At 48.6% G+C, this 16068-nt stretch overlaps 1 protein-coding gene across 1 annotated transcript; it reads left to right on the top strand.

Moving 5' to 3' along the window:
* The first annotated feature begins 415 nt into the window (after positions 1-415).
* On the top strand, positions 416-15841 carry pcif1 (phosphorylated CTD interacting factor 1). The gene is made up of 16 exons (XM_071917478.2): positions 416-471; positions 2717-2872; positions 2965-3089; positions 3318-3443; positions 3540-3673; positions 4003-4157; positions 6203-6350; positions 6618-6701; positions 6828-6927; positions 9045-9204; positions 9354-9541; positions 10938-11024; positions 11793-11977; positions 12829-12922; positions 13115-13290; positions 15497-15841. Exons 2-16 carry the CDS (start codon positions 2749-2751, stop codon positions 15825-15827), a joined length of 2217 nt encoding a protein of 738 aa, XP_071773579.1. The 5' UTR covers positions 416-471; positions 2717-2748; the 3' UTR covers positions 15828-15841.
* The last annotated feature ends 227 nt before the right edge of the window (positions 15842-16068 follow it).

Raw genomic sequence — 16068 nt, forward strand, 5'->3', positions numbered from 1 at the left:
AGGACAAGAAGATTTAATTTAAGACTAATGAAGATTGATTCTGTTATGAAGGAGCATGAAAATGAAAACAGCTGTAGATCTGTCAGAACAGAAATCTGTAAAGTTATTTGGTCTCAACTCTGGTGAAACAGAAACAATCCGTTTCAACATTTTTAACCTTTAACTCGTCACCTGTGAACTGCTTGGGTTTACATCGTTTAAGGCATTTCTTCAGGACCTGCCGGTATAATTTCATTGTTTCACCGACCTAAACTCTACCGGTCTCGTTGTTTTCTACCCGCTCAACATGGCGGCTCAACATGGCGGCTCTGCCGGGACACATCTGAACAGGAAGTGGAGCAACAGCGGCGCCTGCGCACTAGGTGAGCCCGGGTCCCTGTAAAGATGTCTGAGCAGGCGGGGAGGGAGCGGAGAGGAGGACCCGAGAGAAACATACCGAGCCCGCAGCTCTCCTCAGATAATCCAGTCAAGGTAAGGCACGGAGGCTCCGCGGAGCCGCGCCGAGCCCACCGACCTACGGCGGAAGGTTTCGGGCTTCAGGTGATCCGGTCGGCTCGTGCACCGGGCGGCTGGGCTCAAAGTAAACAGCTAATATTGTGTGCAGGACGCGCAGCGCTGTGGCAGGGGCGTGTCCGCCATCTTGTCTGAGGAGAAGTGGCGCCTAAAAGCGGCTGTCGGTCTGACTGCGGTCCGTCTGACTGGCGACAGACTCGGGCTGCCCAAAATGGCGGATCGTGACGGTAGCTCGTCTCCGCGGCTGTGTTTTAAAGTCACTGTAGCCCGGTTTGGCCCGGTCCAAACCCGCTGTTTGCCCCGCTTCCCTCCGTCCGCCCGGCCGGGCTCGGCACTGCGCCGGAGCCTTTGTTGTGCAGCAGCTCCGTCCCCCTCTTCTCCTCCTCCTCCTCCTCCTCCTCCGTGTTTGTTTCGGAAGGCCTCCGGGCGCATGCGTGTCACCATGGCGCTCGTTTCTGCGTCTGTGACAGAAAAGCTCCTTAATATTAATTTCTGCAGCTGTCTGGTTCCATATCAGCTGTAGATGAAGACAGAACGGTTCTGGTCTGAATTAACCTTCCGCCTCCAAACACGTAATAATATCCGTGATAAATAACGAGGCCCGTCTGTAAATATTAGAACATTTCTCCATACTGTGTGCTGTAATCAAACATCCCGTAATGTAAAACTGAGCAGCCCGACGAGACTCTGCTTTTTCTTTTTCTTTTTCTTCTGGTTTTCAGTGTTTTGGACACAAACCGTCCGTCCGTTTCTCTCCGCCTGCTGTTTTCACCCCGATCACACGGTGTAATATCTCATAGTTATATCAGCACGGTTCTCCTGTGTGGAGGAGCGGTCCGTTAACACTCTGCAGGTGACTACAGACAGACAGACAGACAGACAGACAGACAGACAGACAGACAGGTTTCAGTCAAATCTCAACTTGTATAATTCACGTCACGCTGCTTCCCGCCGCCTGCATGGTGATTTGGAGGAAGAAAATGTTGGAAACCGGTTATTTTATTGACGTCAGTGCAGCTTGGCGTGTTGGATCAGCACCGAACAGGAGAGTAAACCCTTCTGATGCATAAAAAGTCTCGCACCATTTTCTAGCAGGTTTGTCCCTTTGCCTCTGAGCAAGGCAGCATCAAACTGCCAGACTTATGAATGGAGTTTGGTGTGAGACAAGAGCAGGTTAGTTCTGATATCAGACCTGCTCTCATATTCTCTAAATATGATGCCACACCAGCTCCGCCCCCCATTCCTTTATTTACTTACTTACTTATTTATTTGCATTCCGTTATTTATTAGTGACGTGACGATCTGTTTCTCTCCTGGTACGACTCGACACGTGATCTGAGTTCAGGATCAATACAACACGATACCATGTGATCAATAAAAGTTCAGTGACAACAAAGTCTGACTGTGCAGAATTCTGTTTATTTCTGAGACTCAAATCTTTCTAGCGATGCCATTGGCTGCTAGAATGTAAACAACAATTTAAAAATGTCATTACAAAGTGACAATAATATAATTTGGATGGAGAGCTTGTGAAACTGTGATGGTCAAGAGTCTCATTAGTGATTACTACAGCAGAATAACATGGAGCTGATATCACCATTCATGTTCCTGACAGCAGAATAACATGGAGCTGATATCACCATTCATGTTCCTGACAGCAGAATAACATGGAGCTGATATCACCATTCATGTTCCTTCCACACCAGACGGATACTGAATTTCGGTTATTTACCCAGTTTCCCTCAACCTGCCTCGTCTACTTATACTTCAGCTAGTGGTTTCCTATGTTTCCCAGAATGCATTTCACCGGACTCGTTCCATTCAGTACAAGTAGATAGTAAGAGCAAGAGAGTGAAAGTGAAGCTGAACTGGTTTCATAATGTTGACACTGTTTTCATCACAGATTCTGTATTCGGTCTGTTGTAAAAGTGTCACAGCTGTACTGAGGCTCTGATTGGTTCCCACTTAACTCGCCACTGAATTGGGAATTGTAGTTTGGAAAACAACGAGCGGCACAATGATCACAGGGACGACAGATTAAAAACTACAGAGTCGCTGTAACAGCAGGAAGGTGAAATATCTTCTTCTTCCTGTCTGTAACGTTCCTCTTCCTGTCTGTGACGTTCCTCTTCCTGTCTGTGACGTTCCTCTTCCTGTCTGTGACGTTCCTCTTCCTGTCTGTGACGTTCCTCTTCCTGTCCAGACAGGTCGATGTCATTCTGACAAGCAGCTGCCATGTCCAACGACAGCCAGGGATCGGTGAAGGGGGAGGCGGCCATGACGCTGTCTCCCTCTGGCTCCGCCTCCTCACAGGGACCGCCCCTTTCTCCTTCCACCTCCAAACCACAGGAGCTACCAGGTAAACCTGTCTGTCTGACCTGCCTGTCTGACCTGTCTGTCTGCCTGACCTGCCTGTCTGACCTGTCTGTCTCTCTACCTGTCTGTCTGCAGATGAGCTGGTGCAGGCCGGCTGGTCTAAGTGTTGGTCTAAGAGAGAGAACCGGCCGTATTACTTCAACCGCTTCACCAACCAGAGTCTGTGGGAGGTTCCTGTTCTAGGCCAGCATGATGTCATCGTGAGTCTGATTATTGTTGTTATCATTATTATTATTATGACAAATGTATTATTTATTTGTTTAGTTCATCCACAGCCAGTACGATTCCAGCTAGTTAACATGATTATCTCTAGTTGTACTGACTGTAACTGTCTGTTATTAGCAACAAGCTGCTGCCATAGTGTCTGAATCTGTCTCTCTGCCTTTCTGCTTGCCTGTCTGTCTCTCTGTCTGCCTGTCTGTCTGCAGTCTGACCCTTTAGGTCTGAATGCGGCACCAGCAGAGGGAGGAGACAGTAACCTTGGCAATGGCCAGAGGAAGAGGCGGGTATCTGAGGAGCAGGGGGCGGGGCCTAACAGCTTCAAACGACCCAAGGTAAAACATCAACTGGTTAATTAACAGAACCACACCAAGCCCACACCACGGGTCACCAGTCATATAATATGGCTTGTTTGTTTGTTGTTGTTCCAGGTCGAGCCCACCACTCCCATCTCTCCCAGCACCCCAGGGATCAAACCCTGGAGCTCCGCCCCAGAGGACAAACAGAGCCAATCCGCAACACCCACAACTCCTAGCCCCGCCCCTGCACCCTACAGACCGGCTGTGTGAGTACTAAGACCAGCCCCTTCCTGTTAGCATCTCTTGTTGTTAGCATAGCCCTTCCTTTTAGCATCTCTTGTTGTTAGCATAGCCCTTCCTTTTAGCATCTCTTGTTGTTAGCATAGCCCTTCCTGTTAGCATCTCTTGTTGTTAGCATAGCCCTTCCTGCTAGCATCTCCAGTTTTAGTGTGTGGTGGAGCTAACATTAAAAGCTGACTGGGATCAAAGTTGTTTTTCTGAAATTAGAATTTACTGATTTAAAGATTTAAAGAGGGAAAATAAAGTGAAACGTTCAAGAGAAGAAGCCATGTTCTGAAAGAGTTGATGTGTTCAGTATCTACTGGGATCTGGACGTCCAGACCAACGCTGTGATCAGAGAGCGCCCCCCCGCTAATCACCTGCCCCCCCACCCTGAAATAGAACTACAGAGAGCTCAGCTGGTCACCAAACTACGCCAACACTACCACGAACTCTGTTACCAGAGAGAAGGTACGTTTACACATAGATTAACCAGAACCTAATTAGATTAATGCCATAACCAACAGAACTACACTGTAACCAACCAAAACTACACTGTAACCAACCAAAACTACACTGTAACCAACCAGAACTACACCACAACCAACAGAACTACACCACAACCAACAGAACTACACCACAACCAACCAAAACTACACTGTAACCAACCAGAACTACACCACAACCAACAGAACTACACCACAACCAACAGAACTACACCACAACCAACCAAAACTACACCGTAACCAACCAGAACTACACCATAACCAACCAGAACTACACCGTAACCAACCAGAACTACACCGTAACCAACCAAAAGTACACTGTAACCAAAAATAACTACACTGTAACCAACCAGAACTACACCGTAACCAACCAGAACTACACCGTAACCAACCAGAACTACACCGTAACCAACCAGAACTACACCGTAACCAACCAAAACTACACTGTAACCAAAAATAACTACACTGTAACCAACCAGAACTACACCACAACCAACAGAACTACACCATAACCAACCAAAACTACACCATAACCAACCAAAACTACACCGTAACCAACCAGAACTACACCGTAACCAACCAGAACTACACTGTAAACAACCAAAACTACACTATAACCAACCAGAACTACACCACAACCAACAGAACTACACCGTAACCAACCAGAACTACACCACAACAAACCAGAACTACACCATAACCAACCAAAACTACACTGTAACCAACCAGAACTACACCATAATCAACCAAAACTACACTGTAACCAACCAGAACTACACCATAATCAACCAAAACTACACTGTAACCAACCAGAACTACACCGTAACTAACCAGAACTACACCACAATCAACAGAACTACACCACAATCAACACTTGCGCTTGCCCCTCCCTCATTACCACTACTGAGGTGCCCTTGGGCAAGGCCCTTAACCCCGACCGCTCCAGTGGAGCTGCTCAGTGGCAGCAGATCAGACTGTGGCTGTACTGGTCAGCTTCCAAGTGTGAATGTGTGTGAATGTGATCAGGGCGTTCCTGAAAAAGAGAGCATTGCTCTCAGTGAAACTCCCCTGAATAAATAAAGGTGAAAAAAAAAAGAAGAACTACACCATAAACAACAAAACTACACCATAACCAACTACACCGTAACCAACAGAACTACACTATAACCAACTACACCGTAACCAACAGAACTACACCCTAACCAACAGAACTACACTATAACCAACTACACCTTAACCAACAGAACTACACCTTAACCAACAGAACTACACCACAACAAACCAGAACTACACCATAACCAACCAAAACTACACTGTAACCAACCAGAACTACACCGTAACCAACCAGAACTACACCGTAACCAACCAGAACTACACCGTAACCAACAAAACTACACTATAACCAACTACACCTTAACCAACAGAACTACACTATAACCAACAGAACTACACCCTAACCAACAGAACTACACTATAACCAACAGAACTACACTGTAACCAACAGAACTACACTATAACCAACAGAACTACACCCTAACCAACAGAACTACACCGTAACCAACAGAACTACACTGTAACCAACAGAACTACACTATAACCAACAGAACTACACTGTAACCAACAGAACTACACTATAACCAACAGAACTACACTATAACCAACAGAACTACACTGTAACCAACAGAACTACACTGTAACCAACAGAACTACACTGTAACCAACAGAACTACACTATAACCAACAGAACTACACCGTAACCAACAGAACTACACTATAACCAACAGAACTACACTGTAACCAACAGAACTACACCCTAACCAACAGAACTACACTGTAACCAACAGAACTACACTGTAACCAACAGAACTACACTATAACCAACAGAACTACACTATAACCCTTCACTGTTAAGGTTAGATGATGATCACTAAACTGAATGATCAGCTAAACAGCTGGTTTTAACCTGTCTGTCTGTCTGCCTGTCTGTCTGCCTGTCTGTCTGTGGTTCAGGTATCGACCCACCCAGAGAGTCTTTTAACCGTTGGCTTTTGGAGAGGAAAGTGATTGACAAGGGTCTTGACCCCCTGTTGCCTAGCGACTGTGACCCTGTCATCTCCCCGTCCATGTTCAGAGAGGTCATGAACGACATTCCCATCAGGTACCTGTCTGTCTGTCTACCTGTCTGTCTACCTGTCTGTTTACCTTCAGGGAGTCACAGTAGAGATCCATCAGCCTCATCACACATCACACAGCAACGCCTTTTCACTTCTGTGTATCATATTCCACTGGAAGTTACATCAATGTTGAAAAGTCATGAAATAGTGTAGCACCTCATCCAGTAAAATGTTTTCACAGAAGGTGTGTGTGTGTGTGTGTGTGTGTGTGTGTGTGTGTGTGTGTGTGTGTGTGTGTGTGTGTGCACCAGGTTGTCTCGTATTAAGTATAAGGAGGAAGCCAGGAAGCTGCTGTTTAAATATGCTGAAGCTGCCAAGAAGATGATCGACTCCAGGTAGGAATCCTATTGGCTAAAATGCAGTCGCAACAACCAATCACAGAGCTCGTCTCAGGATCGTTCTGCCAAGGTCAGCGACCAATGGGAGGACAGATGTTGACCTCTGACCTCTGACCCCTGTAGGAATGCGAGTCCAGAGAGCAGGAAGGTGGTGAAGTGGAACGCTGAAGACACCATGAGCTGGCTCCGCCGAGACCACTCCGCCAGCAAGGAGGACTACATGGTAACCTCCGACCCCTGACCTCCGACCCCACACACTGACCCCTGACCCCACATACTGACCCCACACACTGACCCCTGACCCCACACACTGACCCCTGACCCCACACACTGATCCCACACTGACCCCACACACTGACCCCTGACCCCACACACTGACCCCTGACCCCACACACTGACCCCTGACCCCACACACTGACCCCACACACTGACCCCTGACCCCACACACTGACCCCTGACCCCACACACTGACCCCACACACTGACCCCTGACCCCACACACTGACCCCTGACCCCACACACTGACCCCTGACCCCACACACTGACCCCTGACCCCACACACTGACCCCACACACTGACCCCTGACCCCACACACTGACCCCTGACTCCACACACTGACCCCTGACCCCACACACTGACCCCTGACCTCTGACCCGTGATTTTGGATGTGGGCGTTCCAACTAGTAAAACACAAAGAACGCCTTCAAGCTGAAGCAGCAAAATCCCGATGTGTCTTGAACGCAGCAGAAAACTGAAGCAGTTTATCTCTTATGAAATCCGGTTCTTTATGAGTCGTTCAGTGAAAAGATTTGTTGAGTTGATTCTTCTGTTCATTTGACTCAGTTGGCCGTTCTGCCGGCTGAGAGGGAAGAACGATGAAGGAGAATAGAAAGAGTGAGTTCCACACCGGACAAGGACATGCTTGTCTTATTTGGTCGCATGCACACCACAACCCATGCGTACGGTCCATGCGGCAGCCACACACACACACACACACACACACACACACACAAAGTCCATGGTGGCCACGAAATTCGTTCTCTGCTTTTCACCCAATCAGGGCTGTTCTTCCTCCTCCGGGCAGCCAGGAGCAGTGGGCTGCTTTCAGTACAGCGCCCGGGGACCAACTTCTTTTTCCGTCCATCGCTGGTCAGACGATGTCTTCTTGCATGTTTTTAGTGGGGGTTCTTATTGATGTTATCTGGAGGAAACCCCAAGTGAGCACGGGGAGAACATGCAAACTCCACACAGAAAGGCCCTTTTCCACGAGATAACCCACCTGGGCACCCCGTGAAAAAGGGCCTTTGTGTGGAGTTTGCATGTTCTCCCCGTTCTTCCACTGTTTGTCATGGTAATTTGGCTAGTTCAGCATAAAATGGTGATTATGGAATTTTAAGTGTTGGTTGCTATGGTGACAACACAGTCTGGACATTAAGGTGTAAAGTCTGTCACTGTGAGAACTGAGCAGATGAGTCTGTCAGCAAACTGTCAGAACTCAACTGGAAGCTAACGTTAGCGACGAGGCTAACGTAGCTTTATCACAGACTGTACTTCTCTCTCTAGCTCTTCTAGTCAACATTAGCATGTTAGCAAGGAGACAGAGAAGCTGCTTTGGTTCTTGCTGTAAAACCTCTCAGCTCAGTGACTCGCTGTGAGTCTCTTTATACAGAAGCTAGTCCGACGGGTCACAGCAAGATGGCCGCCGCTCCGACCGTCCTGGAAGGTTGATTTGAATGAGAATGACCGTTTTATCCGTTCTGTGGCTCCAAGATGATTCTTCTTCACTCTGTTGTGAATGATGTAATGTTTACCCAGCAGCACTAGAGGGCAGCCGGCGCTCATGACAGTGGACAACAGAGTGAGAACCGTGTAGACTCAATCACCTTGCCTGTAGCTTAGAAGAACCAAGCGCATCTATTTCTCGTTCATCGCTCGGCCTCCTGTATTGAACAGTACAAAAGTTGGAAATGCTACAAGCAACTAAACTAAAACGAATACTGCAGGCCAAACAAAAAGGGAGTCTGAATAAAAAACAACACAAAAGAGAAATAGGAAATATTAGAGACTTCCAGGTCATGTGGATCCCGTGCTGTACATATGAAGCTGCATATGCTCCAGCTCTACTCCTACATGTGAAAGAAACAGTTAGCAGTTGAATGAAGAGTCATTCGCCACGAACGATTCGTTCACGGAGCTTCCATCACTACAGCAGAGTAAACAGTGTGAGCAATAGTGTGATAATTATTTAAAGACATGTGACTGCAGTGTGTTAATGTCTTTTAATTACTTTTTGGGTTTGACTCATTGATTTTACTGTGTGTGTGTGTGTGTGTGTGTGCAGGACCGTCTGGAGCACCTGCGGCAGCAGTGTGGTCCTCATGTCGCGGCGGTGGCGAAAGACTCAGTGGAGGGAATCTGTTCTAAGATCTTCCACATCTCAGCCGAATACAGCCGGAGGCTCCACCACGCACACCTGGGCCTGCTGCAGGACCGGCCCGCGGGTACACACACACACACACACACACACACACACAGTCATACTAAGGTTTCATGGTCAACAGATGCAACAATGCAAAGTTCACATACGTGCACATTTCACATATTCATGTTGAAAAATTTGTCTCCAAATGTGTGTGTGTGTGTGTGTCAGAGCCCGGCGTGGCCCCGCCCCCGGAGCAGCAGCGGTTGGTGTATTGTTACCCGGTGCGGCTGCTCCTCCCCTCCGCCCCCCCCTCCCCCCCCCAGCCTCGAGTCGAGCTTCACTTTGAGAACGAGGCGGCCTGCCTGCGCTTCAGAGGGGAGATGGTGAAGGTGAACAGAGGACACTTCAGTAAACTGGTTAGTACTACTGTTACTGCAGTACTACTACTACTACTACTGCTACTGCTGCTACTGCTGCTACTGCTACTACTACTACTACTACTACTGCTACTACTACTGCTGCTGCTACTACTGCTACTACTACTACTACTACTACTACTGCTACTACTACTGCTACTACTGCTACTACTACTACTACTACTACTGCTACTACTGCTGCTACTGCTACTACTGCTACTACTACTACTACTACTACTGCTACTACTACTGCTGCTGCTACTACTGCTACTACTACTACTACTACTACTACTGCTACTACTACTGCTACTACTACTACTGCTACTACTACTGCTACTGCTACTACTGTCAGAGGGAAGATGGTCACTACAGTAAACTGGTTAGTACTACTAATACTAGTGCTACTGTCCAATACTAGTAGTGTAACTACTACTATAACTAGTACTGCTATCTGTTCCTGTGCTCCTGAGGTCCAGACCGTCGTCTAGCTCTCCAGGTGTGCATGAAGACTTTTTCAACCATGTTGCCCTTTAGGAATCTTCTTCCATTCTCTTTTACTGTGTTTCCGGCCGTTCAGGCCCGCCTCTTCTCCTTTATATGGTGGACACGCCTCAGCTTAACGGCGTCATCCAGTGGGGAAGTGGCGAGGCCGGCCTCGGCGTCTGAGTTGTCCCGGAGGAGCCGGTTGTGTTTCACCAGCAGGACACGCTGTAGTCCGCGTTGAGGGACTTTATCCGAGAGGAAAGTGACTTCGGTATCGCGGATTCTAGCGTCACCGCTGTTTGCCCGTCCCGGGACAGATCGCAGCACTGACTGTCTGTGACTGTTCTGCCAGTTTGTCAGTTGGCCAACTCTCTCTGTCCCGCTTGTTCCATGTGCAACAGGCTTTTATGAGTTTATTGGAACCCACAGGAGGCCACAAGGAACTGTTTTGTTTTTTGATATACAGTTAGGCTGAGAAAGAGTCTCATTGTACTGTTTTCTTTGTTCTGTTTTGGCGGATCGAGTGGCTGACAGAAGTGTTCATCAGTTTTTTACCCAGGTACTTGTTGGGTCCATGAAGGTTTTGTTGCTGATGTCTGTTCATGTGCCCTGTCTGGTTTCTCTTTCACTTGGGATGAATCAAACAAACGTTGTCAGGCTGAGGCCCGGCTGCCCGATCAGTCTGCTGCGCTGAGCCTGTCTCTCTCTCTCCATCATGTTGCCATAGCTGTACAGATGGCTGACTGTCTGCCTCTCTCTCTGTCTCTCTCTCTGCCCGTCTGTCTGCCTCTCTCTCTGTCTCTCTCTCTCTGTCTCTCTCTCTGCCCGTCTGTCTGCCTCTCTCTCTGTCTCTCTCTCTGCCCGTCTGTCTGCCTCTCTCTCTGTCTCTCTCTCTGCCTGTCTGTCTGTGTAGGAGTTGTTGTATCGGTACAGCTGTATAGACGATCCTCGCTTTGAGAAGTTCCTGTCCAGAGTCTGGTGCCTCCTGAAGAGATACCAGGTAACTGTCTGTCTGACCCGTCTGTCTGACCTGTCTGACCCGTCTGTCCCATCTGTCTGACCCGTCTGTCCCGTCTGTCTGACCTGTCTGACCCGTCTGTCTGACCTACCTGTCTGACCTGTCTGTCTGACCTACCTGTCTGACCCGTCTGTCTGACCTACCTGTCTGACCCATCTGTCTGACCCGTCTGTCTGACCCGTCTGTCTGACCCGTCTGTCTGACCTACCTGTCTGACCCATCTGTCTGACCCGTCTGTCTGACCCGTCTGTCTGACCCGTCTGTCTGACCCGTCTGCCTGACCCATCTGTCTGACCTACCTGTCTGACCCATCTGTCTGACCCGTCTGTCTGACCCGTCTGTCTGACCCGTCTGTCTGACCCATCTAACCCGTCTGTCTGACCCGTCTGTCTGACCCGTCTGTCTAACCCGTCTGACCTGTCTGTCTGACCCATCCGTCTGACCCGTCTGTCTAACCCGTCTGACCTGTCTGTCTGACCCATCTGTCTGACCCGTCTGTCTAACCCGTCTGTCTAACCCGTCTGACCCGTCTGTCTGACCCGTCTGACCCGTCTGTCTGACCCGTCTGTCTAACCCGTCTGTCTAACCCGTCTGACCCGTCCGTCTGACCCGTCTGACCCGTCTGTCTAACCCGTCTGACCCGTCTGTCTGACCCGTCTGTCTAACCCGTCTGACCCGTCTGTCTGACCCGTCTGTCTGACCCGTCTGTCTGTAGTGAGTCAGTGTGTTAACAGGTGTGTGTGTGTGCAGGTGATGTTTGGCGGCGGGGTGAACGAGGGCAGCGGGCTGCAGGGGGCGCTGCCGGTGTCCGTGTTCGAGGCGTTGAACCGACAGTTCGGCGTTTCCTTTGAGTGTTTCGCTTCGCCGCTCAACTGCTACTTCAAACAGTTCTGCTCCGCCTTCCCCGACATCGATGGTTTCTTCGGGTCCAGAGGGTGAGTCACAACCACCTGCTAGTACCAGTATATACTAGTATGTATTAATGTGTGTATGTATGTCTGTGTATATACCGTATTTCCTCTAATATTGGCCCGGGCCTTTATTTACCTCGACTGCAGAGGGTACCAGGCCTTTATTGGAAGCAGGCTTATATTAGAGACAGGCCTTTATTTCTAATTCCCTCTGTTTGATAAGTATATTTGCTCATATTTTAGTACGAAGCCTCCTTGTTTTCTGATCTGCTTCTGTTACGGTACGTTAGGTAGACGTTTTTTTGTTACTGCGATGCATTACGATAATTACGGTAATCGACGACGGCACGCTCCAGAGACTTCCGCCGGCCGAGCCGTCTTGTGGCACTTGTACGTTACTACAAACTACAGTTACAAACTACAGTTACAAACAGGCACCAGGAGTTTACCGGTATCCACCGTTGTTTGCATGTAAGCTGAAGCTAACTGAAGCTAACTGAACCTGGGCGCCGACGTGTTCCCGGTGATCCGGCCGAGATTTCGGCGGGGGTCCGGGGCTCGGATCGGGAGGATCGATGCGGGCCGTAGGCACGGTGGAGAGGCAGCGGCGGAGAGAGGAGACGGACACGGTCCAGCCATGTACTAGGTTTTGACCTAGTTTTTTCCCCCGGCCTGTATTTGAGGCCGGCCTTTATTTGTTCGTGTCGACCACGGCCCCGGCCATTATCGGAGACCCGGCTTTTAATTGACTACAGGCCACTATTAGAGGAAATATGGTGTATATATATACTGTATATTAGTATTGGTAGATATTAGTAAATATTAGTGTGTATTAGTATTACTATGCATTAGTAAACCAGTTTGTCTGCCATCAGTCCGTTCCTGAGTTTCTGTCCGGTCAGCGGATCGTTTGAAGCCAATCCTCCGTTCTGTGAAGAGCTGATGGACGCCATGGTGACGCACTTCGAGGTGAGGCAGACCTGAGCAGCAGTCTGGACCGGTCTGAACCAGACTGGACCAGTCTGAACTAGACTGAATCAGACTGTACCTATCAGTACACACTGTCAGTATACATTGTCAGATTTCCCCCTCAGCCAATCAGAAGTGAGTCATTATACAGAGCCATTATACACATTTACAAACTGTGTGTGTGTGTGTCAGGATCTTCTGCAGCGGTCCAATGAGCCGCTGTCCTTCATGGTGTTTGTTCCTGAGTGGCGTGACCCCGTGACCCCGGCGCTCAGCCGCATGGAGGCCAGCCGCTTCCTGCGGCACCAGCTCAGCGTCCCGGCGTACGAACACGAGTACCGCTCCGGGAGTCAGCACCTCTGTAAGAGGTACAAATACTACACTGTACTGTGCTGTACTACACTGTACTGCACTATACTACACTGTACTGTGCTGTACTACACTGTACTGCACTGTACTACACTATACTACACTGTACTGTGCTGTACTACACTGTACTGCACTGTACTACACTGTACTGTGCTGTACTACACTGTACTGCACTGTACTACACTATACTACACTGTACTGTGCTGTACTACACTGTACTGCACTGTACTACACTGTACTGTGCTGTACTACACTGTACTGCACTGTACTACACTATACTACACTGTACTGTGCTGTACTACACTATACTGCGCTGTACTACACTGTACTGCACTGTACTACGCTATACTACACTGTACTGTGCTGTACTACACTATACTGCGCTGTACTACACTGTACTGCACTGTACTGCACTGTACTACACTGTACTGCACTATACTGCACTGTACTACGCTATACTACACTGTACTGTGCTGTACTACACTATACCACTGTACTACACTATACTGCGCTGTACTGCGCTATACTGTACTCTACTGCACTGTACTACACTATACCACAGTACTACACTGTACTGCACTGTACTACATTGTACTGTGCTGTACTACACTGTACTGCACTATACTGCACTGTACTACACTATACCACACTATACCACTGTACTACATGTACTACACCAGTGTTTCTCAACGTGGGGTCCGGGGACCACCAGGGGTCCTTGAGGGGGTTCCAGGGGGTCCCCAGCAAACTGATGAATTGTTAAACTTCACCATTATTCCATTTACAAGAAGTTAAGGCAATTAGAGAGTGTAGAAGAATGACTATTTTAGTTTCACTGTTATCTCTCTACCTACAATACATATAGTCTTGGAATTCTGGATAAAATCATATCTAACAATAAAAATATTGTCAGATTTGGGTCCAAGAGACAGAATCTCATTAAATGGGGGTCCGTGGCCCTAATATGGACTAAATTAGGGGTCCTTGATATGAAAAAGGTTGAGAATCACTGTACTACACTATACTGTGCTGTACTGCACTGTACTACACTATACTGTGCTGTACTGCACTGTACTACACTATACTGTGCTGTACTGCGCTATACTGTGTTGTACTGCACTGTACTACACTATACTGCGCTGTACTACACTATACTGTGCTGTACTGCACTGTACTGCGCTGTACTACACTGTACTGCACTGTACTACACTATACTGCGCTGTACTGTGCTATACTGTGCTGTACTACACTGTACTGCACTGTACTGCACTGTACTACACTATACCACTGTACTACACTATACTGCGCTGTACTACACTGTACTGCACTGTACTACACTATACTGTGCTGTACTGCACTGTACTGCGCTGTACTACACAGTACTGCACTGTACTACACTATACCACTGTACTACACTATACTGCGCTGTACTGCACTGCGCTGTACTGCACTGTACTGCACTGTACTACACTATACCACAGTGCTACACTATACTGTGCTGTACTGCGCTATACTGTGCTGTACTGCACTGTACTACACTATACCACTGTACTACACTATACTGCGCTGTACTGCGCTATACTGTGCTGTGCTGCACTGTACTGCGCTGTACTGCACTGTACTACACTATACCACTGTACTACACTATACTGTGCTGTACTACACTGTACTGCGCTGTACTGCACTGTACTACACTATACCACTGTACTACACTATACTGCGCTATACCACAGTACTACACTATACTGCCCTGTACTGCACTGTACTACACTGTACTGCACTATACCACTGTACTACACTACTACACTGTACTGCACTGTACTGCACTGTACTGCACTATACCACTGTACTACACTATACTGCGCTATACCACAGTACTACACTATACTGCCCTGTACTGCACTGTACTACACTGTACTGCACTATACCACTGTACTACACTACTACACTGTACTGCACTGTACTACACTGTACTGCACTGTACTGCACTATACCACTGTACTGCACTATACCGCTGTACTACACTATACTGCAGGTTACTACACTGTACTGCACTATACCACTGTACTACACTATACTGCACTTTACTACACTGTACTACACTATACTGCAGGTTACTACACTGAACTGCACGTTGCTACACTGTAGTACACACTGTACTACACACTGTAATACCACACTGACGCAGTACTTCTCTGCCTGCAGGGAGGACATGTACTACAAGGCGGTCCATGGTACTGCAGTACTCTTCCTGCAGAACGATGCCGGTTTCGCTAAGTGGGCGCCGACGCCGGAGCGGCTGGCCGAGCTGATGGCGGCGTACCGCGCCTCCTCCTCCCGTGCCTCCTCCCTTTCCTCTCCTGGCCCCGCCCCCGTCGCCACGGGAGACAGAGACTCCGCCTCCAAAACGGCTGAGAGGACGCAGAGCGAGGAGTCACCCGGTAGCCACGACAACAACAACAACAACAACAACAATAACAGCAGCAGCAGCAGCAGCAGTAGCAGCAGTCCGAGAGACAAGATGTCTGCCGTGTAGAGGAGGGGGCGGAGCTTCTGTCTCCATGTTGCTGCTGCGTTCTGTAGAGAACTGTTAAAGCATTTAAGGTTGTTCCGTTGTACAGCTCCTAACTGTTCTGCTGCAGTCCTCCATCACTTGTGTTTACATGCCAGGCAGTCAGCTTTGTGTTTGGATTGTCCCTCACCAGCACCGGTAGCACAACCTCCGCCCGTCTACATGTTCCACCATGCCGATCTGCCAGCAGGGGGCAGACCGGAGC

Source organism: Centroberyx gerrardi, chromosome 5 (genome assembly GCF_048128805.1).
Source record: "Centroberyx gerrardi isolate f3 chromosome 5, fCenGer3.hap1.cur.20231027, whole genome shotgun sequence".
Taxonomy (NCBI): Eukaryota; Metazoa; Chordata; class Actinopteri; order Beryciformes; family Berycidae; genus Centroberyx; species Centroberyx gerrardi.

Bases quoted from the DNA above. Each gene is read 5' to 3' on its own strand.
- pcif1 (XM_071917478.2), top strand. From the start codon at position 2,749: ATGTCCAACGACAGCCAGGGATCGGTGAAGGGGGAGGCGGCCATGACG. The intron at 6,928-9,044 runs GTAACCTCCGAC...GTGTGTGTGCAG, and splicing joins CCAGCAAGGAGGACTACATG to GACCGTCTGGAGCACCTGCG. The intron at 9,542-10,937 runs GTTAGTACTACT...CTGTCTGTGTAG, and splicing joins GAGGACACTTCAGTAAACTG to GAGTTGTTGTATCGGTACAG.